This window comes from Xyrauchen texanus, chromosome 37, assembly GCF_025860055.1.
Source record: "Xyrauchen texanus isolate HMW12.3.18 chromosome 37, RBS_HiC_50CHRs, whole genome shotgun sequence".
In the NCBI taxonomy this organism is placed as follows: domain Eukaryota; kingdom Metazoa; phylum Chordata; class Actinopteri; order Cypriniformes; family Catostomidae; genus Xyrauchen; species Xyrauchen texanus.
In genome coordinates, this window is record NC_068312.1 from 1,999,196 (window position 1) to 2,026,167 (window position 26,972).

The 26,972-nt window shown below is 41.7% G+C and overlaps 1 protein-coding gene across 2 annotated transcripts in view; it reads right to left on the minus strand.

The window, feature by feature from the left end:
- The window catches only part of LOC127630936 (intraflagellar transport protein 122 homolog), an 81,364-nt gene that overhangs the window by 7,382 nt on the left and 47,010 nt on the right, over window positions 1–26,972 (minus strand). For both annotated transcript variants that reach the window (XM_052108826.1, XM_052108825.1), the window contains exons 19-25: window positions 25,819–25,990; window positions 22,538–22,640; window positions 20,216–20,356; window positions 19,964–20,061; window positions 17,069–17,169; window positions 15,033–15,198; window positions 14,844–14,955 (exon numbers count right to left, since the gene is read on the minus strand). In XM_052108826.1, the coding sequence (XP_051964786.1) occupies window positions 14,844–14,955; window positions 15,033–15,198; window positions 17,069–17,169; window positions 19,964–20,061; window positions 20,216–20,356; window positions 22,538–22,640; window positions 25,819–25,990 (893 nt within the window). The remainder of the gene's footprint in view (window positions 1–14,843; window positions 14,956–15,032; window positions 15,199–17,068; window positions 17,170–19,963; window positions 20,062–20,215; window positions 20,357–22,537; window positions 22,641–25,818; window positions 25,991–26,972) is intronic.

Sequence of the window (26,972 nt, forward strand, 5' to 3'; positions counted from 1 at the left end):
AAATTATTTGTACACATCGCCACCTACTGGCTGGCTGGACAAAGATGGAGTTTTATTGGATATAAGGACTTAAATATAGTTTTCTCACTCACACATATCACATTACTTCTGAAGACATGGATTAAACCACTGGAATCCAATGGATTACTTTTATGCTTAATGATTATACTTTTATTTTACTTTTATGTGATTTTTTAAGCTTCAAAGTTCTGGTCACCATTCACTTATATTGTATGGACCTACAGAGCTGAGGTATTCTTCTAAAAATCTTCATTTGTGTTCTGCAGAAGAAAAAAGTTATACACATCTGAGATGGCATGAGGGTGAGTAAATGATTTAAACTATCCCTTTAAACCAGGTGTACTCAATTAAAGATCCAAGATATCCAGTCTCTACATTTCCTTCCCAGCAAAGGTCCACATAATAACATGTAGCTTACATGGTGTCAGTAATTATATGGCTAGGAAGTGATGTATCATTTTTTAATAGTTATTATAAATTGCCACGTTGGAAGCAAAAGTACTTTGAATAAATATATAAATAAATATAATAATAATAATTAGATGGTTTTTCCAGACTGTTGCTAGATCGACTCAAACGAAGCAGGACGGATTCAAAGTGTAAAAAATTGCTACACCAACAGAAGGTAATCTTCGGACTGCTGTATCCGGCTAAGCTGAGAATTGATGGCAAGGATTGGCGCAAGACATTTACATGCCCGTGACAAGCTATGGCCTTCATTCAATCAGTGGATTGAGTGGGTAACTTTGCCTGCACTCGATTAACAATCCAGACTACACATCATGCATTTTGCTGACGCAGCCCAAGAGGGTTTGTTGTTATGTTGTCTGCCCACTGGCACCTTTTTTCTCTCCCTTTGTTAACATGCTGTAGTGCACATTTGCTCAAGTTGTAGGTTTGATTCTATTGTTTACTGGAACCTATTCTATTTTTTATTTTATTGAACATTTATATACAATTTAATGGCACAGTTTATGTTAATAATAATAATATTATATATATATATATATATATATATATATATATATATATATATATATATATATATACACACACACACACATACACACACACGTATATATGTAAAAAATAACCAGACTTTAATAGTGTCACAAAAAATCTTGTGAGCGTGCATGGACCGTTGGATTTCCAAGTGATGGACACCAGTTGGGACTGTTATGCATTATTAAGGATGTTATGGTTTCATCATTGTTGAATTGTGGTCTATATAATTTAGCCTTGGGTACACAATTTTTCTTTGCATGTCAATATGTCACACTTTAGTATAGGTCAAATGTTTCTCTCCATGTGGAATGTTAATGGGCTGGGGCACCCTATAAAAAGGAAGGTTTTTTCTTTTCTTAAGCAAAAAAACAATTTATATAGTGTTCCATCAAGAAATGCACTTTTCTTTACAGGAAGCTGAAAAACTTGGCAGGGCATGGGGTGGGCATGTGTTTTACAGTGTTGGTTTGAGTAAGAGCAGGGGAGTCATCACATTGATAAGTAAATACAGGTGAAACTCGAAAAATTTGAATATCGTGCAAAAGTTCATTAATTTCAGTAATTCAACTTAAAAGGTGAAACTAATATATTATATAGACTCATTACAAGCAAAGTAAGATATTTCAAGCCTTTATTTGATATAATTTGGATGATTATGGCTTACAGCTTATGAAAACCCCAAATTCAGAATCTCAGAAAATTAGAATATTGTGAAAAGGTTCAGTATTGTAGGCTCAAAGTGTCACACTCTAATCAGCTAAACACCTGCAAAGGGTTCCTGAGCCTTTAAATGGTCTCTCAGTCTGGTTCAGTTGAATTCACAATCATGGGGAAGACTGCTGACCTGACAGTTGTGCAGAAAACCATCATTAACACGCTCCACAAGGAGGGAAAGCTTCAAAAGGTAATTGCAAAAGAAGTTGGATGTTCTCAAAGTGCTGTATCAAAGCACATTAATAGAAAGTTAAGTGGAAGGGAAAAGTGTGGAAGAAAAAGGTGCACAAGCAGCAGGGATGACCGTAGCCTGGAGAGGATTGTCAGGAAAAGGCCATTCAAATGTGTGGGGGAGCTTCACAAGGAGTGGACTGAGGCTGGAGTTACTGCATCAAGAGCCACCACACACAGACGGGTCCTGGACATGGGCTTCAAATGTCAAACGTCTTACCTGGGCTAAAGAAAAAAAGAACTGGTCTGTTGCTCAGTGGTCCAAAGTCCTCTTTTCTGATGAGAGCAAATTTTGCATCTCATTTGGAAACCAAGGTCCCAGAGTCTGGAGGAAGAATGGAGAGGCACACAATCCAAGATGCTTGAAGTCCAGTGTGAAGTTTCCACAGTCTGTGTTGGTTTGGGGAGCCATGTCATCGGCTGGTGTTGGTTCACTGTGCTTTATTAAGTCCAGAGTCAACGCAGCCGTCTACCGGGACATTTTAGAGCACTTCATGCTTCCTTCAGCAGACAAGCTTTATGGAGATGCTGACTTCATTTTCCAGCAGGACTTGGCACCTGCCCACACTGCCAAAAGTACCAAAACCTGGTTCAATGACCATGGTATTACTGTGCTTGATTGGCCAGCAAACTCGCTTGACCTGAACCCCATAGAGAATCTATGGGGCATTGCCAAGAGAAAGATGAGACATGAGACCAAACAATGCAGAAGAGCTGAAGGCCGCTATTGAAGCATCTTGGTCTTCCATAACACCTCAGCAGTGCCACAGGCTGATAGCATCCATGCCACGCCGCATTGAGGCAGTAATTAATGCAAAAGGGGCCCAAACCAAGTACTGAGTACATATGCATGATTATACTTTTCAGAGGGCCGACATTTCTGTATTTAAAATCCTTTTTTTTTGATTGATTTCATGTAATATTCTAATTTTCTGAGATTCTGAATTTGGGGTTTTCATAAGCTGTAAGCCATAATCATCCAAATTATATCAAATAAAGGCTTGAAATATCTTACTTTGCTTGTAATGAGTCTATATAATATATTAGTTTCACCTTTTAAGTTGAATTACTGAAATTAATGAACTTCTGCACGATATTCTAATTTTTCGAGTTTCACCTGTATTTACAATTGAATTGTCTCAAACAGATTAAAGATAATTTTGGAAGAGTCATTATTGTTTTGGCTGAAATTCAGGGGCAAAATCTTATTTTGGCTAATATTTATGCACCCAACGCTGATAATCAGAACTTTTTATAGATCTTGAGAGAAAGTTATAAGCAGCTGGGAACCTATTTTTATGGTTTTGGGTGGTTTTTAATGGATCTGGTCCTTGATCATAGTGATGCAAAAGTGTGTACACCCTTTAGAGCAACACTGACCCTTCATAGGATGTGTAAAAATGTTGGTCTTACAGACATTTGGAGACTTCTGAATCCATCTGGATGGGATCATGTCTTCTTTTAATCAATTCACAAGATTTACTCCAGAATAGATTTATTTATTTATTCACATCTAAGTCACTTATTCAATTTTCCACTGATTGCTCCATTGTGAACATTTTAGTTTCAGTTCATGCTTTGGTGTGTTTAGAGATGTTGCAACATATAGAGAAAAGAAAATAATATACTGTAGATGGCACTTTCTACAGGAACCAGCATTTCAAAAAATGCTAAAGATAGAAGTGAATGCGTATGTAGAAACCAATTGGTCCTCAGTGTCCTCTGTGGGCGTGGCATATGGCAGGTGCTTAAGGCAGTTTTAGGGGGAGGATTATACAATATGTCTCATTCATTGGAAAAGAGTATTAAAAGAGCTGAAACAGAGTTGAAGTGCCGAATGTCATCAAATGGTCTTAGAGAGCTGACTCAGCTAAAATATAGGTACAATACTATTTTGTTACAGAAGGTAGAGTTTTGGTTATTCAGGGCAAGACATACATATTTTGAGTCGGGGACAAAGCAGGGAAAGAGCTTGCCAGATATATAAAAAGAGAGAAGTTTTTTCACCATTCCTTCTGTGAAGTCTTCTGGAGGCAATACATTTACTTCTTCCACAGATATTAATAAAGCCTTTAAAGAGTTCCATTTGGATCTTTATAGATCCAAGCCCATTAGCAACTTTGTAGAACTTTTAGAACTTCCTACACTTTTGAGTGATCAAAAAGACTTTCTTGACTCAGATATTACTTTGGAGGAGCTTGTTGGGGTAATTAAAGGCTTGCCAACAGATAAGGCCAGATGGTTTTGCCACAGAATTTTTTAGATCTTATGTCACAGAACTGACTCCACTTATATTAGAAGTTTACACAGAGTCATTAAAGAAAGGTGAACTACCGCCAACCATGGAACAAGCCCTGATTAGTCTCATTCTTAAAAAAGATAAAGACCAAAATGAGAGTAAATGTTATCGTCCAATTTCGCTGATCCAGTTAGATGTAAAAATGTTGTCTAATATTCTGGCTAATTTATGAAGTGGAGTAATTACATCTCTTATACAGATCAAGTGGGATTTATACATGGTCGTAGCTCTTCTGTTAATATTACACGTTTCATAAATAAATTTATAAGTAAAGAATGATCCGACCCCAATCGCTGCCTTCTCACTTGAAGCCGAGAAGGCGTTTGAGACTACCTTTTTAAGATTTTGGAAATGTACAGTTTGTTATAAAAATTAACTGTATCCCCAAATTAAATTATCTACAGCAGTCTCTACCTCTAGAAGTTGCTCTTTTTTGTTTTAAATAGTTTGATAGAATACCTACAACATATTTTATTTGGAATGGTAAACAACCTCAGTTGCATTTCAGTAAGTTACATAGAACAATTGACAAAGGAGGTTTAGACCTCCCCAAAATGTGTTTTATTACTATGCTTCTAGTCTTAGACACCTGGCCCATTGGTCTCTTCCACCTGAGAGAGCCCATCCCTGGTACAACATTGAACAAGTGGTCCCTCATTTTCTGGAAAGAATGGATCAAAGGTGGAGTTGCTACACTTGGTGACCTTTATGAAAATGGTTTGAAATCATTTGAAAATATAATCCAGCAATTTGGGATTTCTAGGTCTCAATTTCCAGGTATTTACAGTTACAGTTTTGTGGGTAGTACACAGCCCCTAAAGCTGCAGACACTGTCTGTATGTGCTCACTGCCTTTGGAAAGGGTCATGAAGCATCAGTGTATTATTCCTCATTGATTCAGAGTCTTGGTGACGAGGCCTTTACTGCTCTTAAGAGGTTATGGGAAAGAGATCTGAACTTGGTATTGGAGGATGGGGAGTGGGAAAGAATTAAAAAAAATATTAAAACTATGTCTAGGGATGCAAGTGTACTCCTTATTCAGTTTAAGATGTTGCATTGTTTCTACTTGACTCCCTCTAGATTGTTTAGGCTTTGTTTAAAAGACACACCGATCCGCTGGTGATGTCAGTTGGAGGATGGTGACATGGCCAATGTTCTGTGGTTCTGAGCTAAGATGAAAGAATTCTGGGTATGAGTCCAAAAAGCTTGGTCCAAACTAGTGTAATGATTCGCAGACAGATAATTCTTAGAGGATGGAAGTCAAAGGGCGCTCCCTCATTTCAAGACTGGTTCACCGAATTGGGCAGGGTGGCAGCATTTGAAAGATGTCATATAATCAGCTTGGCAGATTGGACATGTATAGTAAGAAATGGGACAGGTATTTGACCCTTCTGTAGGGCTCTCAGTGAGGACCATGTGGAGAAAGGCAAAATTGTGGTAGTAATTGTGGATACTGTTCTTTGTGGATTTATTTCTTTTCTCTTTGTTTGTCGGTTTTAATATTTTTGAATATTAGCTCAAATATGTTTGTTTGTTTGCTTATATGTGTGCATTGTGTAATTTAGGCTTTGACCAAAGGAATGCTTATTAAGGGCCAGGGTGGGGGAAATAATGGGGGTTAAGTTGATCCTGTGTGTACATGTTCTGTTATTTCACTTTTTGATTCACAGGAATCAATAAAAATGTTAATAGCAAAAGCAAGAATCTAAAAACAAACAATTTCCATAAGAGTGAAGCATTAAAATACTGTTTAAATGCAGTCTTCTCTAGCACATTTGATGTTGTCGCCCCACTTCGATTAAAGAAAATTAAAGAAATATGCCCTGCACCATGGTACAATGATCACACTCATGCTCTCAAGAGAGCAGCTCGGAAAATGGAGCGCATGTGGAAAAATACAAAATTAGAAGTATTTCAAGGTGCATGGAAGGATAGTGTCTGTAGCTACAAACACGCACTCAAAGCTGCCAGGTCAGCATATTTTAGTAAACTCATAGAAAATAACCACAACAATCCTAGATGTTTATTCAGTACTGTGGCTAAATTGGTTAGGAATAAAGCCTCAACCGAACCAGATATTACGTCACAGCTCAAGAGTAATGACTTCATGAATTTCTTCACAGATAAAATTGAAATAATCAGAAATAAAATTGGAATTATGCAATCATCTGTCATAGCACCTCAGAAAACAATGTCAAATCATTTCCCTCATGTGCAACTTCAATCCTTCGCTATCATAGGTCATGAAGAGCTAACAAAACTTATCGAAACATCAAAAGCCACAACTTGTTTGTTAGATTCTATACCAACTAAGCTCTTAAAAGAGGTATTGTAATGAATGAGGCAGCGAAGGCAGACGAAGGTTGAGGATCCAAACGCAGTTATATTTATTGACTAGTAGACAGGCAAAACACAAAGGAAAGCCCAAAATGGGGAAACAAAACATAAACTAGAGAACTCGGGCAGGAGGATACATACCAGGCTAACAACATACAACGATAGACAAGGACTGAACAAAGAACCGGGGTATAAATACATAAACATGGGACAAAGGGGCCAATGAACAAACAGAACTCAAACAAGATAACAAGGTGATTAACAGAAGCAAAATGGCAAATTAACGAGGGCAGGTGCAAACAATGAACGGTGAACACGAAAGCTAACAAAGAGACTATGGAGTTACACAAGGGACAAAAGTGAAAACTAAGGAATGCAAAAGTGACAAAAATGGCAAACAAAAGGGCAACAGTGAAACAAGACAGGGTATACATAACATAGCCCCCCCTCAAAGGATCGGATTCCAGATGATCCTAAAGAACAAAAAACCAAGGACAGAAAACCCACAAAAAAAAAACAAAATGAGGGCACCAGGGGCAGACAGGCAGACCGGGGGGGTACAAGAACAAGGCAGTCCAAGGGGCACAGAGGGCAGGCAGGAAGTCCAAGGGGCAACGAGGGGCAGACAGGTAGTCCAAGGGGGCAACGAGGGGCAATGAGATGGTCCACAAGGGCACAAAGGGAAATGAGACAGTCCACGGGGCCAATAGGCAGTCCCTGGGGGCACAAAGGGACAGGTTTGGGGGCCAGGGAGGTATCGACCGGGCAGGGACAGGTTTAGATGGCCCAGGGGCTGGCCATAAGGCAAGGGCCGGCTCAGGGGGCCTAGGAGGAGGCCACAGGACTGAGGCCGGTTTTGGTGGCCTGGGAGATGGCCGTGGGCCAAGGGCCGGTTCAGGGGACCTGGGACGTGGCCACAGGACAGAGGCCGGTTTTGGTGTCCTAGGAGATGGCCATGGGGCAAGGACCGGTTCAGGAGGTCTGGGAGCTGGCCACAGGGCAAGGATAGGTTCAGGAGGTCTGGGAGCTGACCTCAGGGCAAGGACAGGCTCAGGTAGCCTGGGAGCTGGCCATAGGGCAAGGATAGGTTCAGGAGGCCAGGGAGCTGGCCACAGGGCAGGGACAGGTTCAGGAGGCCTGGGAGTTGACCACGGGATGTGGGTAGGCTTGGGGGACCTGGGTGGTGACCACAGGATAGGGGCCGGCGGAGCCGCGTGAGGCGGAGCCAAGGAGGACTTCAGAGGCGGAGCCGTAGAAGACTTGGGAGGTGGCGTAGGCAGGACCGTGGGGGGCTTAGGAGGCGGAGCCGAGGGAGGCCCAGGAGGCGGGGCCGAGGGAGGCCCAGGAGGCGGGGCCGAGGGAGGCGACTGCATAGTAGGCTCAGGAAGTGGAGCCGTAGAGGACTTGTGAGGCGGAGCCAAGGAGTGCTCAGGGGGCAACGCCGAGGATGGCTCAGGAGGCGGAGCCGGGGAAGGAGCCGGAGGCTGGGCCGAGGGAGGCTTGGGAGGCGGAGCCGGGAAGGAACTAGGAGGCGGAGGCGAGGCTGAGGGAGGCTTCGGAGGCGGTGCCAGGAGGGGCGCCGGAGGCGAGGCTGAGGGAGGCTCCGGAGGCGGAGCCAAGGGTGGCTCTTGCGGCGGGGCCGAGGGAAGTGGCGCCGTAGGAGGTTCTTCAGGCGGTGAGCTGGAAGGCTTCGGAGGCGGAGCCGAGGAAGGTGGCGCCGTAGGAGCCTCTAGAGGCGAGGCCCTAGGAGTCTCTGGAGGCGGAGCCGCGGGAGGCGGAGCCGTGGAAGGCGTAGGAGGCTTGGGAGGCGGAGCTGTAGGAGGCTCTGGGGGCGGAGCCGTAGGAGGCTCGAGAGGCCCGAGGAGCGGAGCCCTGGGAGGCTCGAGAGGCTTGAGAGGTGGAGCTCTGGGAAGCTCGGAGGGCGGAGCTCTGGAAAGCTCGGGAAGCTCGGAAGGCGGGGCTCTGGAAAGCCCGGAAGGCGGAGCTCTGGAAAGCTCGGGAAACTCGGAAGGCGGAGCTCTGGAAAGCTCGGGAAACTCGGAAGGCGGAGCTCTGGAAAACTCGGGAAACTCGGGAGGCGGAGCTCTGGAAAGCTCGGGAAACACGGAAGGCGGAGCTCTGGAAAGCTCGGAAAACTCGGGAGGCGGAGCTCTGGAAAGCTCGGGAGGAGGAGCCTTGGAAGGCTCGAGAGACTTGAGGGGTGGAGCCCTAGAAGGCTCGAGAGGCTTGAGAGGTGGAGCTCTGGGAAGCTCGGAGGGCGGAGCTCTGGAAAGCTCGGGAGGCAGAGCTCTGGAAAGCTCGGGAGGCGGAGCTCTGGAAAGCTCAGGAAGCTCGGAAGGCGGGGCTCTGGAAAGCCCAGAAGGCGGAGCTCTGGAAAGCTCGGAAGGCGGAGCTCTGGAAAGCTCGGGGAAACTCAGAAGGCGGAGCTCTGGAAAGCTCGGGAAACTCAGAAGGCGGAGCTCTGGAAAGCTCGGGAAACTCGGGAGGCGGAGCTCTGGAAAGCTCGGGAAACACGGAAGGCGGAGCTCTGGAAAGCTCGGGAAACTCGGGAGGCGGAGCTCTGGAAAGATTGGGAGGAGGAGCCCTGGAAGACTCGAGAGACTTGAGAGACTTGGGAGGCGGAGCCCTGGAAGACTCGGGAGGAGGAGCCCTGGAAGACTCGAGAGACTTGAGAGACTTGGGAGGCGGAGCCCTGGAAGGCTCGAGAGGCTTGAGAGGCGGAGCCCTGGAAGGCTCGGGAGGAGGAGCCCTGGAAGGCTCAAGAGGCGCTGGCTCTAGGACGGGCACGACCACTGGCGCTGGCTCTTGGACGGTCCTGGCTACGGGTGCTGGCTCTTGGACGGTCACAGCTACTGGCGCTGGCTCTTGGACGGTCACGGCTACTGGCGCTGGCTCAGGCACGGTCGAGGCTACAGGCGCTGGCTCAGGGACGGTCGAGGCTACAGGCTCTGGCACACGGATATCTGAGGCTACAGGCACTGGCTCATTGACGTTTGAGGCTATCGGCACTGGCTCATTGACGTTTGAGGCTATCGGCACTGGCTCACTGACGTCTGAGGCTACAGGAGCTGGCTTGTTGACATCGGAGGCTACAGGTTCGCTGACCGTGGCTGACGAGGGCTCAGGCTCGCTGACCGTGGCTGACGAGGGCTCAGGCTCGCTGACCGTGGCTGACGAGGACTCAGGCTCGCTCACCGTGGTTGACGTGGCAGGCTCGCTCACCGTGGTGGACTCAGGCTCGCTCACCGTGGCTGACAAGGACTCAGGCTCGCTCACAGTGACATGCGTGGGCTCTGGCTCGCTCACAGTGACATGCGTGGGCTCTGGCTCGCTCACAGTGACATGCTTGGGCTCTGGCTCGCTCACAGTGACATGCATGGGCTCTGGCTCGCAGACTGGGGCAGGCGTAGGCCCTGGCTCGCAGACCGGGGCAGGCAAGGGCTCTGGCTCGCAGACCGGGGCAGGCGAGGGCCGGGAGGCGGACGCCTGTCTTCTCCTCCTCCTCCGGGCGGACGAAGTTGGCCGTGCGGGTTCAAGGGAAGCCATTGCCGTGGGGGGTTGTTCGCTGACAGGAGGGGCTGGTGTGTCAGGGAGCGGTGAGCTGCACGCTAGTAGGGTCATTTCCAGGTAGTCGCGGAAAGTGCAGCCGGGCACTGCCTGTGGCACACGCTCCCTCAGCGAGGGGTTCAAGCTGTCCTTGAAAAAGACCATCAATGCAGAGTCCGGGAAGTCAGTAGCGTTCGCCAGGAGGAGAAAGTAGAGATTTGTGAAGTGGCATTAGCATGGTTTAGGTCATATTTAGCAGACCGCTACCACTTTGTCTATGTAAATGAGGAATTGTCAAACCAAACAAAAGTAAAATATGGAGTGCCACAGGGATCAGTTTTAGGGCCTCTGCTTTTCTCCATGTATATGCTTCCCCTGGGAGATATTATCAGGAATCGTGGAATAAGTTTCCACTGCTATGCTGACGATACACAACTTTATATTTCTTCAAAACCTGATGAGATTTCACAATTCTCCAAATTAGCAGAGTGTATTAATGAAATAAAAGATTGGATGGCCATAAATTTCCTTCTACTCAATTCTGACAAAACAGAGGTTCTAATTATCTAAAAATATGCCACTAAAATATAATTTGACTCTAGATGGATGTACTGTTACATCATCTTCAACAGCGAAGAACTTAGGTGTTATATTTGATACCAACCTGTCCTTTGAAAATCAAATTACAAATGTTTGTAGAACAGCATTCTTCCACCTAAGAAATATTGCTAAATTAAGGCATATGCTCTCGGTTGCTGATGCCGAAAAACGAATTCATGCGTTCATGACCTCAAGACTAGATTATTGTAATGCATTACTGGGAGGATGTCCAGCAAGATCAATAAATAAACTTCAATTGGTTCAAAATGCAGCAGCCAGAGTGCTGACGAGAACCAAGAAATATGATCATATTAGCCCCATTTTATCATCGTTACATTGGCTACCTGTTAAATTCGTATTGATTTTAAAATTCTGTTAACTAGGTACAAAGCTTTGAATGTTCTAGCTCCCGCAGTACTTAAGTGATCTTCTACCATGCTATATTCCAACACGTTCATTAAGATCGCAAAATTCTGGCCTATTAATAGTTCCTAGAATATCAAAATCCACTAAAGGAGGAAGATCCTTTTCATATTTGGCTCCTAAACTATGGAATAGTCTCCCAAACACTGTTCGAGATGCAGACACACTCTCTCAGTTTAAGTCTAGACTAAAGACCGATTAATCGGCCGATTTTTTGCATTTTTTACATAATCGGCATCGGCCAATATCCAAGCATATCAAGCCGATTATTAGGCAGGCGCATCTGTGGGCAGCCTAGTGTTGTTGTGGAACACGTGTTCGATGCACACTGCCCCTAGAGTCATTTTCCAGCAGAGTGAGCAGACCTCATCCAGTGCTAAAGGAGCTAAATTCCTTGGAGAAAACAGTAAGGATTAAATTTGTATAACTTCTTTAGATTTAATTAAAAACTTTTGATATGTTACTGCCAACTTCGAGAAAAAACGCGACAAACGCGACGTTCGGCTACTTTGGATATTGATAGCGTAGTTGAAGTTGCATTATCACAGCAGAAGGGTTGCTATCATGTCACAATAAGTAAGCAAGAATTTTGCAATTACAGACAGTGAATCTGAGACATTTATTTGTTCTGTTTGTGTCTTATATTTGAGAGGGTTGTCACTCAATGCAGATAAATAAGTAAAAAAAAAGATACCAACGCACTATAGGCTATTGAAGGACTGGCTTTGGTAAGCTCGGACGTTATCGGTTCTGCTGTCGGTACTGGAGAAATTAAGAAAATACATTCTTTATTGCTATAAAGAGAAAGTTATTTTATCTCGCCAGCCATTTCTATGTATAATAATATGAAACCATTTGTCTGTGATGCAATTTAGCTATTCACAGTCAGAGAGAGAGAGAGAGAGAGAGAGAGAGAGAGAGAGAGAGAGAGATCTCGCTCACGCGGTGCCACAGCGAGCACAAAACGAGCCCTGCTTAATGAGTGACAGAACTAAACATTCAAACATAGCCTGGTTTAGATCTGTGATTATTAGTCTGATTTTATTTTAGATTTCGCCTTCCAAAGATTATAAAAAGAATATTTATACATAAGCCGCATTCTGTCTAGCACAACTTCCTTCCCTTCACAGCGGTGCACTGACATTTCTCCCTAAAACTCAAACTTAACGTCAGAATCAGCACGATCGGTGATTGTTGTAAAATGCAGTCTAGCTACTGTTGCTAAATTGCGGGACGCGTTTAATAATAAAAAGAGCGCAAGAGATACCGTTCCCAAGGCGGCACGCTCGAAACAGACCGCAAAGAGACAAGCAAAGTATAGGCTACTTTGGGTTTCATGTGCGCGTCTAAACGATCAACTATACACAAAAATATGTCAAAACGACCGGCTTGGAGATTCACTTAAACACAGTTTATGTCTTAAATGGACGTAGTTATGGAAATAGTTGGGAGAAAATATGCTGCATCAGGAGCCTATTAGATCTGAACTCTGTCTTAAAGGGGAAGCTGTCTATTAAACATGTGACGATTGAGCCATTACTGCGAATCAAACAACAAAAGGCAAAGAGAAAATCACTTACAGCTCCTGAATGAATAACTTCTGCATTAATAAGCATTAATCGATCTATGATAAACTATGCAGTGTTATTTTACAATTTATTACTTTATTAGATTTCTTTTTAGACCACACCTGAACAGTAATGTTAGTAGACTTTCCTGAAATAAAATTATATATATATATATATATAACAAAAAGAACCGTTAAGAATACCGTTAAAGTACCGTACTGATAAGCAGTATCGGTAAGATAGTAATACCATTAAAACCTTAACGATACCATCCCTAGTTATGCCTGTGCTTCTCTTGGATGCTCTGAATATTGGATTACGTGTCTGGATTGCCCCTTAATTAAAGCTGCATTTGGATCTCAACCTTTGTGTCTCGGAGCAGTTCAGTAACACCTGCTTTGTTTATTTAATATATTTGTTATACATTATTTATACAATATGTTTTTACATTATACATTTTTAATTTTAAGTGTACAAGTGCAGATTGGTCAAGTGTTCAATAAATGTATTTGTTGAGAAATTTTGTCTATCTTAAGTAATTATTTGTGTTACATTTTATCTTTCAAATAAAAGGTTCAAATAAGAGGTTAAAAACAAGAAAATATCGGCCAAATTAAATCGGCAGCATTAATCGGCCATCGGCCTACCCGGATTTCAAAAGATTGGCATCGGCCTGAAAAAAACACTATCAGTCGACCTCTACTAAAGACTCATCTATTTAGCCAGGCATTCACCTAATTTATCCTCCAACCCACAATTAGGCTGCTTTAGTTGGGTCTGCCAGAACCAGAAACCAGAAACATTGAGCATGATCTCTTACTCTGCAATAAATTAAATGGCATCTATGCTTACATCTTTTTATTTGTTTCCCTGTCTCAACCTCGGGACTCCTATCCTGAGGTCACCAGAACCGGCTGGATCCAGCACCATTCCTGCTTCATGTTGGACTCCACTGCTACATGTCGCAGAATGATGATGACTAAATGCAGCCGGTGCCAGCCAAACATCACTTCAATCTATTATGACGGACTTCAGAGGATGAAATGATGCCAACTCCAACCTGCATCACCTCGGTCTATAGATGGACTACGATCTTGAAATGCTTAGACTAACTATTGCCAACAAAAGCCTTCATCAGTCAATTAACAAGGACAATTGCATCTATGTGAACTTCTGCAATTAATCAAGATGGACTTCAAAGACTTTGGTCATTAATCTTACAGTTCAAACACAATCGATGTTTAATCACTGACCCTTAACACTTAGTTTAATAATTTTAAACCATGATTTTACCTATACATAATTAATATTTACATTACATTCATAATGTTGGTCAGAGGGGAACTGGCCCCCACAGTGAGTCTGGTTTCTCCCAAGGTTATTTTTCTCCATTAATCTACATCTTATGGAGTTTTGTGTTCCTTGCCACAGTCGCCTACAGCTTGCTCACTGGGGTTATTAATACAATTATCATTTAATTCTTTTTAAACACTATTAAAAATCGTATTTTATCGAAATTACACAATGATGATTAATCGACTTTATAGACATTACAGTTTTATCGTCTGTTAATGCTGATATTCTGTAAAGCTGCTTTGAAACGATGTGTGTTGTGAAAGGCGCTATACAAATAAAATTGACTTGTTTGCTTAATAAGTATACATAGGCTTTCCATGTTATCCATGATGACACCTAATTTTAAGAACATTACAACAAAAATCAGTTTGTTTATTATGAAAGGCTCCTAACATGCTGATTAACAACGTCAAATTTAAACAGAAAAAAATACTTTATAGTCTAAAGGTACATTTTTGATGATAAAATAAACAAACCTGCAACTCGTACGTACAGTGACTTTATGTATGGCTTTATGCGCGCCTCATGTCTATTGCGGGGAGAGATGCAATGCGCACGAAGCGGGATTAAAGCATGTTCAGCGCTAGGGAATGAGTAGCGCTATACACGCTTTCTCCAGCTCCAGGTGCGTATACAGGTATGCTTACACAATCACTTAACCAGTCGTCAGAAGAAAAATAATGCATTCATGATTTTGTGAAAATAATACAGAAAACAGCCAAGCTGTGTGTATGTGGCACTAACCGTATGAGGAAGCGGAGAATATGAACGGCTGTCTGCAGTTAGTGCAGGAGTTGCCCTGGTTATTCAGCAGAGGGTTGTTGGTAGAACAGCGGTAACACATAGGGATCAAATCCTACAATACAAACAATCATCAACTGATCAAAAACAACTGTGATGCAATGCAGTCTCGCACATGATGTGAACACACACCTCGCTGTCGTGGTAGGGTTTGGAGCGGACTGTCAGGCAGCTGAGCTCCATACTGTCCTGATAGCGCGACGGGATCTTCAGTCCTTGCAGTTTCTCAAAGGCATGTCGCGCCACTTTATATGCACCCAGAACTTTACTCTGTTTCGCCAGAGCGTACAATGTATCCCTGAAGTGTGGGGTCAAGGGTCACAACAACAATTCGGCCAGTAAATAATGCAACATTCCAGCACAAGGAATACTGTTATAGTATTTTTAGCAGTCATAATGTATTAATCTGGGTTTGTGACATAGGGATGTAAGAATGAGGTGATGAAAAAGAACATTTAAGTTTAAACACAAGTGCCACATTCTTACATACACAGCGTGACAGGATCAGAATGAGCTTGGTTTCCCGGTTCCCTGACCAACAGTCAGTTTGAAATGGAGTTTGATATAGTTTGATCATTGATTGTCATTTAGCGTTAGCATGTATGGAGGACCTGGACTGTCAAGATACAAAATAAAGAAAATAAATATATCTTTAAAGAAATGATGAAATCTGATATGCGTATTTATACTTTTTATTTCCTTATTTAATTCCATATTAACGTATTTCCACATGTATTAATTTCCTTGTTTTATTTATGTTTTTTCTACATTTATATTTACATGTATTTATTTATACATGTATATATGCCCATATATTTACTTATGTATTTATATATTTCCACATTGTAACAGGTTCACAAGATGGGCAAGGAGGAAGCTGGGACCGGCTTAACAAACACATAGACATTTATTTTACAACTTTAAAAGACAAAACGCACCGCTTCCCTGCCGGCACGCACACACACACACACACACACACACACACACAAAGCTTCATAAGTCTCTCTCTGCTGCTGTCTCCTCTCCTCAAATACTTCTGCCACCCCTAACTTGAACGTGAGACCGGTGTGACAAACAGACGGTACTCCTTCACCACTTATCTTTCCGGCCTCGCTCTACCCAGACGCCGCTCGGCCCCACCCTGCTCGCCATCGCCGAAATCAAGCTGGAGAATTCTCATGGCCCATCAATGCCCTCTTCCTCATCATCACACAAATTTATTTCCACATTTATTATTTCTTCATTTCTGTGTCTGTATGGTAATGAGGGGGCCTGCTTTCCACTTCAGGCACAGAAATCGATTCATATGTCCTCTTTTTTCATTATTTACACTTCTTTAAAAAATATGTATTTATTTATTTTGTATTACGGCAGTCCTGGAACTCCATAAGCATGTAGATTCTAATGTTAATGCTTTTATGTCAAACTTTGCTCAAATTTGTTGCATCTCCAACAGTCGTCATTTATGCTGCCGCAAATCGCCACTCTCTTCGAAAATGAACGATTCTGTTAATGTGAACGCACCATGATCAAATCAGTCTCTTAACAGAAACTGCCTGAAGTATTCTTTTCTTTTTCAGGCACGCCTGCTCACTTACTCTGTTTGTCACCCTTTGCGTTCCAAAATATATTTCACAGTTATCACAGAGAAAGTGAGGAGAATGAAGTGAGAGAGGAGTGCATGTGAGAAAGAAAAGTGTGTAAATGGGGACAGCAGAAACAGATGTTGCTGTGAAAGTTCAGACTTCACATCACACTCTGAAGCATTTCAACACATCTCTCCGTTGGCTGAGGAGTTATGAAACGGGCCGTGTCAATGGACACCAGCTCGAGAGAGAGACACACGTGTTTATGTTTGTTTAAATTCAGTTTATGTCATTGAAGTTATGTTGACTGTTCTGCCAGTTCATGCCTCCTCCTTGCCCATCCTTTACCCATTACAGGTTTATTTTGCATTCAACACACGCTGTAACCACCCACCCACACACACACACACACACACACACACACACACACACACACACACACAAACACACACTCTCTCTGTCTACACTTCAGTCCACTGAACACTAATATATGAAAACATCTCACAGCTGAAAGTGTCTCTTAGAGGCCCTTCAAGCATTCAAGAAAGTGTGTGTTGGTGTGTGTGTGTGTGTGAAGGATACACTTTGGAGATGCCCATGGGAACATCTTTGGTCAAGTTGTGGAAGAGAAATCGTGAGATGTTGAAGAGAATCTCAGGCATGTTGGAACTAAAGGGCTCTGACTGAAAATCAACATTAATACAATAAATCATCAACGTTTCTTATGTAGCACATTAATCAATAAATCAAATTTTATTTTACTCTGATCAGCACATAAAATACATTCATCCCATAACAAACACATCCCGGTCTACTTCTATCCTAAATGAATGCAGAAGGTTATTTCGGCGAGAATAAGCTGATCATTAGTACGGCTGTAACTATAATTTATAAGTTTAGTTATTAACTCTTTAAAACAATCTCTAATATACAGTGTTGGGTTTAACCTAAAGACAAAGTATAACTTAAACCATTTAGTTTACAGAAAGTAGTGTGACACTTAACATTTTAAAGTCTTGTAATCAGATTACAGTTTCTGACTTTCAATTGAATTGAAGTTATTATTTTAAGTAAGCCTACATTACTTGGGTTACACATGTTTCAAAAATAACGTTATTTATGTTGAAAACATCTAAAACATGAAACAAGTTCATATGCATGATTATTTGTGTTAGTATGATTAACATGTTTTTTTATTTTATTTAATGGACTGTCTTCTTGTGTAATTGCCTCTGTGTTCTACTCAGTGCGGCCCGTGTGTTTCACGTCACAGCGTTCAGCGCACATACATGCAGAGGTTTATTCATGAGAAGGCAGATCATTTCTATTTTTGAGGCCTGTTTTTTTAGGATAATTTAAAACAATAAATCATGTTTTTGCCATTAACGTGACTGATCTCAAATGTATACTTTGCATTTGCATCTAAATATATTTTTCTTTTCCAAATGTAGCTATATAAACATATACAACCAGCAGCAGTCCACCGCTGGCCATCTCATTCACTTACAATATTTCATACCTGTTGAGCTTCAACAATAAATTCCACCTTATGACTGCAAATGACTTTAATTTTGTTAAATGTCCCATGTGGATTTATCAATAAATGAGCAGTTCTCTTACTCTGACCAGGCTTTAAAAATCACTCAGGACACAATGAAGCAGTTTTTTGTCAAATTACATAATTACATTAATTGCGCATAAATGTATTTAATGGCACTCAACATATTTAAAACAATCTCAAATGTTACAACTAGGGCAGCAACTAACGATTATTTTTATAATCGACTCATCTAACGATTATTAGAATGATTATTCGACTATTCAGCGATTATTGCAATGATTAATCATTAGCTCTTAACCGATTATTCAGCTTGTGGCCCGACTTAAAAGGTTGTATTAAACATGCTTACCAACAATAAAGAGGACAAAATCATCTTTTAAAAATGTCTCTAAATGACATTCACTGAATTAAAGGAAATGAATACTTTTAAAGTTTAATTCAGAAAATAATTCACTATTCACTATTAATTCATGCAAAAGTTCTATTGCTATATTTTTGTCTTGTTTTCCATTTAAAATTGTCTAAAAATCCTTAAAACAAGATACATTTACTTGAGAAGCAACATATCATATATTTTTATCTTAAATAAAAGCGCATTTTGTATATATGTGTTTTTTCTCACTTGGTTATACTTCTGTAGTGCAGTAAAGGCAAAATATACTTATATTCAAGATCTATTCTCTAAAAGCAAGTCTAAATATCTGATATGCTGCTTCAGAGGTGAATTCATCATTTTTTGATATTTTAAAATATTTCAATATGAAAATGAATTATATTCAAAGTTCTCCAATAACAATTTTTTTCTTCTGCAGTTGCTGCTAATATAAATGTAAAACAAACCAAAAAAGACAAATCAAACAAATATTTGTTTGCATTGTATAATGGGCTAAGACTCTCTCACCTTTCTGTTCACTTGATTTCGATCCATCTTTAACTCACAAAAAACAAACTCTTTCTTCTTTATAGAGCTGCGTATCGCTGATTCTCTTCAGCATAGATCCACACGTGACACTCATATTATAATCACTATGTCGCGAGCAATCATTAGAAACTAAATCTATCTGCAGCGCGCGTGCGCCTGTGATGAGCGTCTAATCGTTTCAGCCCTAGTTGAAACTTATTATGTTTTGCAGCTATGCTATTTATGCATTTTACATAACATATACTTCTATATCTTATGCAATATACTTATCAATGACACAAAATAGTTCGGAAGCCCTGAACCACAAAGTGAAAAAAAAAAAATCACTATGTAAAAAACATGTTTAGGTGTCTTCCTGAGCCTTTGTCCAACAAATCGTTTTTTCTCCGCAATTTCTTTTCCCTCTAAAACAGTTTTTGAAGCGTGCAGTTGTTCCATTCAAAGAGTGCTGGTGCTGACTCCTTTACTAGTGTTCTTCAGCCTTGTGTCATTTCCGGTTCAAACTTATCTGCTACAGACCTCCGTGTGAAATGTGATTGTGATGTATACCAGACATTGCTTTCTCAGATCAGCTCGAGCTGAATTAAAGATTTGAAAGCTGTTAATCCACTGAATTTGAAGAATATGTACAGAGTAATGTTTATGATATTTATTCTTCTGTCAATGCAAATATCTGTACTTTAAAATGTCCTTGCAAACACTCATTTTAAGTGGAGTTTTGGAAACTTGGCAACTGCGGCGCATTGCAAACACAAATAACCGGAAACTAACAAGTCACTTTATCGTGCGTCATGGGGCTCAGAACAAGCGGTCCATTAATCGGACTAAATGAACATGTTAAATCCACAGCTCTCATATTAACACGCACTGAAAAAGAGGCTATTTCACCGGAGCTAACAATCCAGAAACATATCGATCGAGTTCCTCTCTAACTGAAATGAACAGATATGAATCAATGGCAACATCTTGAATTGTGTGATGCAGTCCTGCTCACCATGTAGCGATGAATAGAATGATACACGTGATACAGTTCAGCCAAATGTTGGAAACTGTGAAACTTCTTCAGCATCTCATCTTTCTTCTCTTCATTATCTAGAAAAGCCACACAAAAGTGCATATATATGCTCACTTAGAGATACAGCAAAACTATATTTTGTGGTTTAGAAACGAGCATGTGGTTTTTATTTCACACAAAGACAGTAAAAAGTTGAAGTATGCAGTGAATAAAGTATACACTCATAGGCACCTCGGGCGATGTCAAGACACTGCATGGACAGCATCCAATAGTAGTATGATGCATCATTAAACCTGCTCTCCACCACGGCATTATGGGTCAGCTGCTCCAGCACTCTCACAGCATCCGCCTGACGCCCGGCTTTGTGGAATGCTGAAAATCATAGAGACGAAAATATGGAATTATCATCATTGTCATTTTAAATGGAATTATGGAGTTGCATCACTTGACAGTGTACAAAGTAGATCATACCTCATGTACAGCAAATTCTGTATATATACAATCTACAGCACAAATGTTGCAGTAATCCTTATAACATTAATGTTAACCAGCGTGAAATGAATGCGTTAACTATTGGCATTACATACAGCAGCCTCAACAATGACTAAATACTGTATCTATTTTGCAATTGTGGCTATTAATTAAATAAATGAATCATGTCTGATTGTGAATACTGAATTTTTACAATGGCATCTGTGACTGAAAACTATTGATTTTGAATGATGCTGTATCCACACCACTAGTTGTCACTGTATGTCCAAAATGACAAACACAAAAATAGTGAGTGCACCTTTAATGTTACATCAGCAACGAATGAATGGACTTCAGTAGGTTATCAAATTTTGATGAAAGACTGTCTTTGGAGTAATGTGCACTGATGTATAGCTCACAACAAGCCCAAACATGTTTATTAAGAAAGTTGTTGGAGTTAAATTTGATTAACTGCGGTCCACAGTGGGAGAGAGTGAGACTCTCAGTGAACATCAGAATGAATTGTGCAGGAACAGCAGTAAACACATCACCACCTCAATGTCAGAGTCTAATCAAACACAGATTCACCAGAAACACAACACTGATCCCAACCCCCAACAGAGGTCACTGTGGGGTCAGATCTGCATGAGCAGTGGCCGTTTACTAGTGCCAGATTCATCAGACTCTGACATCAATGGACTGCAACTGCTTCTGGCGGTCACTCACAGCACTTTCAATCAGGTTGGCAAAATTGAGAAAAATAAGAAAAAGATAAATGGCAAATTGCCGAGAGAGAACTGGCGTCTCCGGTTCCCCTTTCTCTACTCCCTCATGGCCTGGTCACGCCATCCTCCTTGTCACACTCTGGGGCACCATCTGGACTGGCCTACCCTCCCCCCATCTCTGGAAGAGAGAAGCTGGAGAGGTGAGAAGGAAAGGACGAGCAGGAGGGACACAGAGAGAGAAAGAGGAGAGAGAAAAACTTGCTCGTCGGTCCCCAGACATGCCGTCGCCAAGTCCTCAGCCACTCCTCCGCCCTCTGGAAGACAACAGCCGCCCATCCCTGGGCAGATGGCAGCGAGCGAACGGCTCCTACTCTTACTGGCTGATGGCAGCAGTTCTTCCAACTCCCAGCTCCCTCCCCTTCCTCTTTTCTGGGTTTCGGCACCAATGTAACAGGTTCAGGATGGGCAAGGAGGAGGCAGGAACCGGCAGAACAGTCAACATCACTTTAATGACGTAACTGAACATAATACAACATAAAAAAAACACACACAGCTGCTGCATATCTCTCTCTCTCTCTCTCTCTCTCTCTCGAACTGGCATCTCCGGCTCGCATTTATCTCTCTCTCCCGCTGATTACGAGACTCAGGGCCGGCCATGCATACTAATGGTCTGGTCACACCCTCTTCCTTGTCACACTCCTCCCACACCTGATTCAGGCCGGGGCACCATCCGGACTGGCATACCCCCCCCCCCCATCTCTGGTGGGGAGACGCTGGAGACTTGGCAGATCATTGTAAAATTCTACTAGTGAAAATGCAGTTCCAGATATCATTATTTATGCATTATGCTAGTTTTTTTCTGTGAGTAATGATGTCATTTTATCAAGAATTAGCATTTTAAATTGTGAAAATTGAATTATTAATATCTATAATTCATATCCTGCACATGATTCAATGTCGAAAAGGCCTGCAATGGAAAAGAGGCTGCAAGATTGTACGGTAAGCTTGATCTCACATATTGTGTCAAATGCCCTTTAGTTAGACTTCAGTCATTATAACTGGCTTTACTTAAATACAGTAAATAAATAGTCAATTTTGGTATGCCCCACTTTAGATAGCTAAGTGACTGTGTGTGTGTGTGCTTTAAGAATTCAAATGAACAGGAATGTGAAACTTTTCCTGCTGCCAATTCTAATTGGCTGAAACACAATAGTGGATCATTTCCAGAGCGAGACTCAGTGCTACACAGAACAATCCCCTCACGTCTCTGTCTCTCTCTTTCTCTTATGGCAGACATGCTTATCTCTCGTCCTCCGTGTTTCAAACTGATGGTCATGTAAATGTGTGTGTAACAGACCTTTCTGTGCCTCCTCGAAGCGGTCGTGCTCTGCCAGCCACTGCGCATACGGCACATAGACGTCGTCTCTGAACTGAGGGTGTTTCTCCACGAGAGAGAATGCCTGACAACAAGTAGCAACAACAGTCATTCAGTCACTTGTTTTAACATGCACAATTTCCTATTCTTCAGTGTCATAATCTTTATTCCTGTGGCAAGAGATAATGGTCGAGTAAGAACAAATCTTGCTGCCGGCTGAAATCACAAGAATCCCATTCACGAGTATCTCTTCATGAACACAATACAGAGCAGGAAACTAAATGACTGCAAAGGCCGTTTATGGGCAGTTATTTCACACATCAATATACGTTTTAATTATTACTTGGGACAGTTTTAAAAACAACATGAAACTGCATTCACAAAGCATTTAACTTGATGCATTTCAGAGTGAAACTGAATCTTCAGCAGGAAATTGACTTTATTCCTCTGGATTTGATTGGAGCATGGTTGTTAGGCTTTGATGTTATTGATTTTATACTTTACAATAATGTGCACATATGAATAATTCATGTACTGTATTTTCTGGAATTAAAGTAGCAGCTGAATATACGTTAAGTAGCTCCATGAAGATTTCCTCAAGATCTACTCACCGCATCACGTTGTATTTGGGCTCGTTTTAATCGGGTGCATCTGCTTGAAGTAAACGTTCAGGTAATCGTTTTTCATAGTTTCAGGAAAAAAATGTGACCAATAATCCACATCTGTATATAATTTATCAGTGTTCTCACGCTTTTCAAACCATCATTTTCCAGGACATTCTATGCACCCAACATGTGTAATATTTAAGCAAAATCACATGTGTCCATTTAAATCGAGCTTTTATTTTGCCATTTCTGTGTGTTTTTGACAGTAGTTTCTCACCTTCAGATAAGCAGTTTGCTCCATGGCCCAGTGTGATTATTATCCCAGTAAAGCAGTAATTGAATTAAATAAATACATAGTCTGTATGTGCTGCACGCTTCAGAGTGCTCTCTGTCATCTCACACACACAAGCACACGCATGATGATCATGATGAGGTGTTTTCAGTGTATGAGGTATTAAAACCGAATCACCACGATACCAACCCAGTGTGAATTCATTTTTGAAACTAAAATGTATAACTCACAGGGATGCAAACTCATGATGGGCAAAAAAGATGAGATCGGTGGCGCCTGCAGCTGAATGCAAATTAATCCTATTTTTATTTTTTACATAATTTTTAAATTGATCATTAATCTGTGGATGCTCAATATATATTGAGAAAGCAAGAGAGAATACGAAAAAAATAAAGGTGTGCATTTGTGTGTTGTAAAGTGTGTGCATGCATGGGTGGGGGATGGGTGAAAAAACAATCTGATTGGTTAGTTTAGATTTGTTTTAATTGCCACTTTATCCACACACCAAAAATGACATCATTTGAGCATACTCAAAATGAGTAAACGCTCGCTAAAACAGATAAACTTGATCGAAACGTTTGCAAAAAGGCCTAAAAGTATTGTGACAAATGAAGCAAATGAGATCGCTCCTCCTCTCCTGGAGATCGCAGTCTAGGGAACCCCCGCCTCTTTCATTGGATACATCTAACGCTAGCTGTTCAACCTCCTCCAATGGAACCTCTTCTCTTTTTATTCTGTCTCTTCTCTCTTTCTTTCACTGTTGCCACGCCTCACTCTTTCCCTCTCAACTTTCCCTCCCCTTATCTCCGTCCCAGGTCTCGAAAGGTGGGGAAAGCCTGCCGGCAGGTGCGGCCAGAAGGGAAACGGAAGGGGTGGGGGAGGGTATTACGTCATGCCGGGGGTTCCCCAGCCTGATGCAAAGGAGAGAGGAGTGTGACGAGGAAGAAGGCGGAACCGGGCCACGATCGGGCTAATCAGCCGAGCTGGATGTGGCAGTTCCGGAGAGATAGAGAAACATGCAGCTGCCGTATGTGTTTATGTCTATTTACGTTTTCATTAAACATTATTTTGACTGTTCAGCCAAATCCCGCCTCCTCCTTGGCCATTTTAAACCTTGTTACACTCTATTATATTTCTCTGTCATGCTAAAAAAGATATCAATTGTGGAGATGGAGCCTGGAGAAGAGTTTCAATGTTTACTGGAACATTGTCATTAAGATAAATAGCCATCTCTGTACGTGACTGCCTCTTCCCTCTGTGATACAGGCCTTACAGTGTGCCAAACACTCCATTTTAGCTTTCCCTAGTTTGTACGCGCCCTTAAAGCCAGTTTGGCACTTCTGTGTCAAATTTACGCCATAGCCTGACACGCACCTCTTCAAAAATGTAACTGCATGTCGAGTCGACACAGACGACACTCATATGCCGATGCTGAAGTGAACAAACATTATGCCCCTCTCATTCAGTCATGCACCAGGTCATTATGAATGAGAAGCTTCACAAGTGCCGCGTCTCACTGTGAGCACGCGCCAAGAACAGGATTGGCCATAGCAGTAACCAATCAAGCGATCTGCCTCGGTTGGACAGCGATTGTCAAGCACACAATTGGATATAACTGTAATCAATCATGATGGTGTAAGCGCTCTTAACCGGTGATGTTAGGCTCATTTGAGATGTCAAAAGATTCTCCTGGAAAGTAGACGAGAGCAGGCTGGTGCAGTCTGGGGAGGAGTGAAATAAGAGCTGTCAAGTCGGACAGTTCTCGGTTCTCGTAGTGGATCAGCCACCTACTGTACGAGATCAAAGGCAGATATCGTGGATTCACGTTCACGTGATTTGACACGTATGAGATATTTCAGAAATATGATACCAATCACATATCCCATACAAGGATTGCACTGTCACATATAATGTATACACATAAAAACATGATATTAGAAATAAAAAACAATCAAACATTTTAAAAGAGAACAAAACATCATGGGTGTTTAAGCCAATGAGCATTAAGCTGTGTCATCAGCCAGTCATTTCCCAGCATGCTTGCAGTTCATGCAGTTTTCATATGTTTTGGTGTGCAGCGTGTTTGACCGGCCAACATCAATTACGTATAAATCACATAAATAAGTTACTTTGGACTACAAGTTGTAGGACCTTTCGGCTGAAAAGAAATATATACATATATTTTATATTCCAGAAATGACAGTAGTAGGAAAGTAAATGTGGTCAACTTTCATGACAGCATGAGTTTAAAGAGGGAAAAGCCCTGATTGGTGAGTTTCATTTCCCCAGAAAACAGTCAAAGTCCCACTGCACAGTCAATCTGCCCATATAGACCATAGTCAAATCTCCCAGAATCACATACACACCTCATCCCAGTGTCGGGCCTCCACATGCAGCTCCACCAGCGCCTTCATGTCACCCATCTTATTATAGATCTCTGCAGCATAACCGTGATGATTTAACCTCTTAAAGAACACTGCACACCTGGATAACGGCTCCCTCTCGGCTTTATCCAGCTTACGGGCCAAATCTATCAACCTACACACACACACACACACAGAGAGAGAGACAGAGATGTTCCGTAACACTGCAGTATCTTATAAACCATTTTTTCTCTTTAGTTTTATTTCTGGAATGTTTGCCACTTTTTCATTTGTGAGACCGCAGACATGGAATGATAAATTCCAAGGAAAAGAGCAGGAGAACGGGATCAGATTCAAACCTGCATCTCCTGTGTGAGCACCACAGCTCAACTTTTCTGGATGATGACAGTGATTTTGTACGACTAGGGCTGGGTATTGATACAGATTTTCTGATACGATTAGATTCCGATTCACGAACTCTCGATTTGATTTGATTCCAGTTTCTGTTATATAACGTTATAATGTCTACTTCGCTCATGTATGAAAGAAATGATTTCCTAGCTAATGCTGTCTTCATTTCAATAATTATATTTGATTAGTTTTTCATGGTTTTTGTCACATTGAAGCATTTTAAACAATGAACAAATGTAACCTCCGTGAAGTTGACACCCCATATAATTAAATAAACACCAAAACTATTTCATTAGTTTGTGCTGATTTGTGCCACAAAAATGAACGTGTGTGCTGGTTTGGTGTTTGAGATATTACGGGTTTTTTTGGGCGGTGTGATGTCACTCTCCACCCCATCTCACTCAAATCGATCCAAACCGGTGTTGGTCGTTTGTGCAGTTAAAACAAAAGTTGTAACTATTTCCCTTCCTTAGATATAGCAAAAATATTTTCGGGAGTGGTGACGTCATTCTCCACCCCATGTTGTCTAAATTGCTCCAAACCGGTGGTATTCTTTTGTGCTCGATTTGTGCTGTTGAAAGAAACAATCTAACTTATTCCATTACAAATAAATAACAAAATGACCTCCCGGATCTGTGACGTCAGTCATGCATTTACCTCATCTTGTCCAATGCGCTCATTTTCTGACTGGTTTGTTTGTGCTCGCTCGGGGCAGGTTTCTTACTGTTGCTGTCATGTTTTTTTTT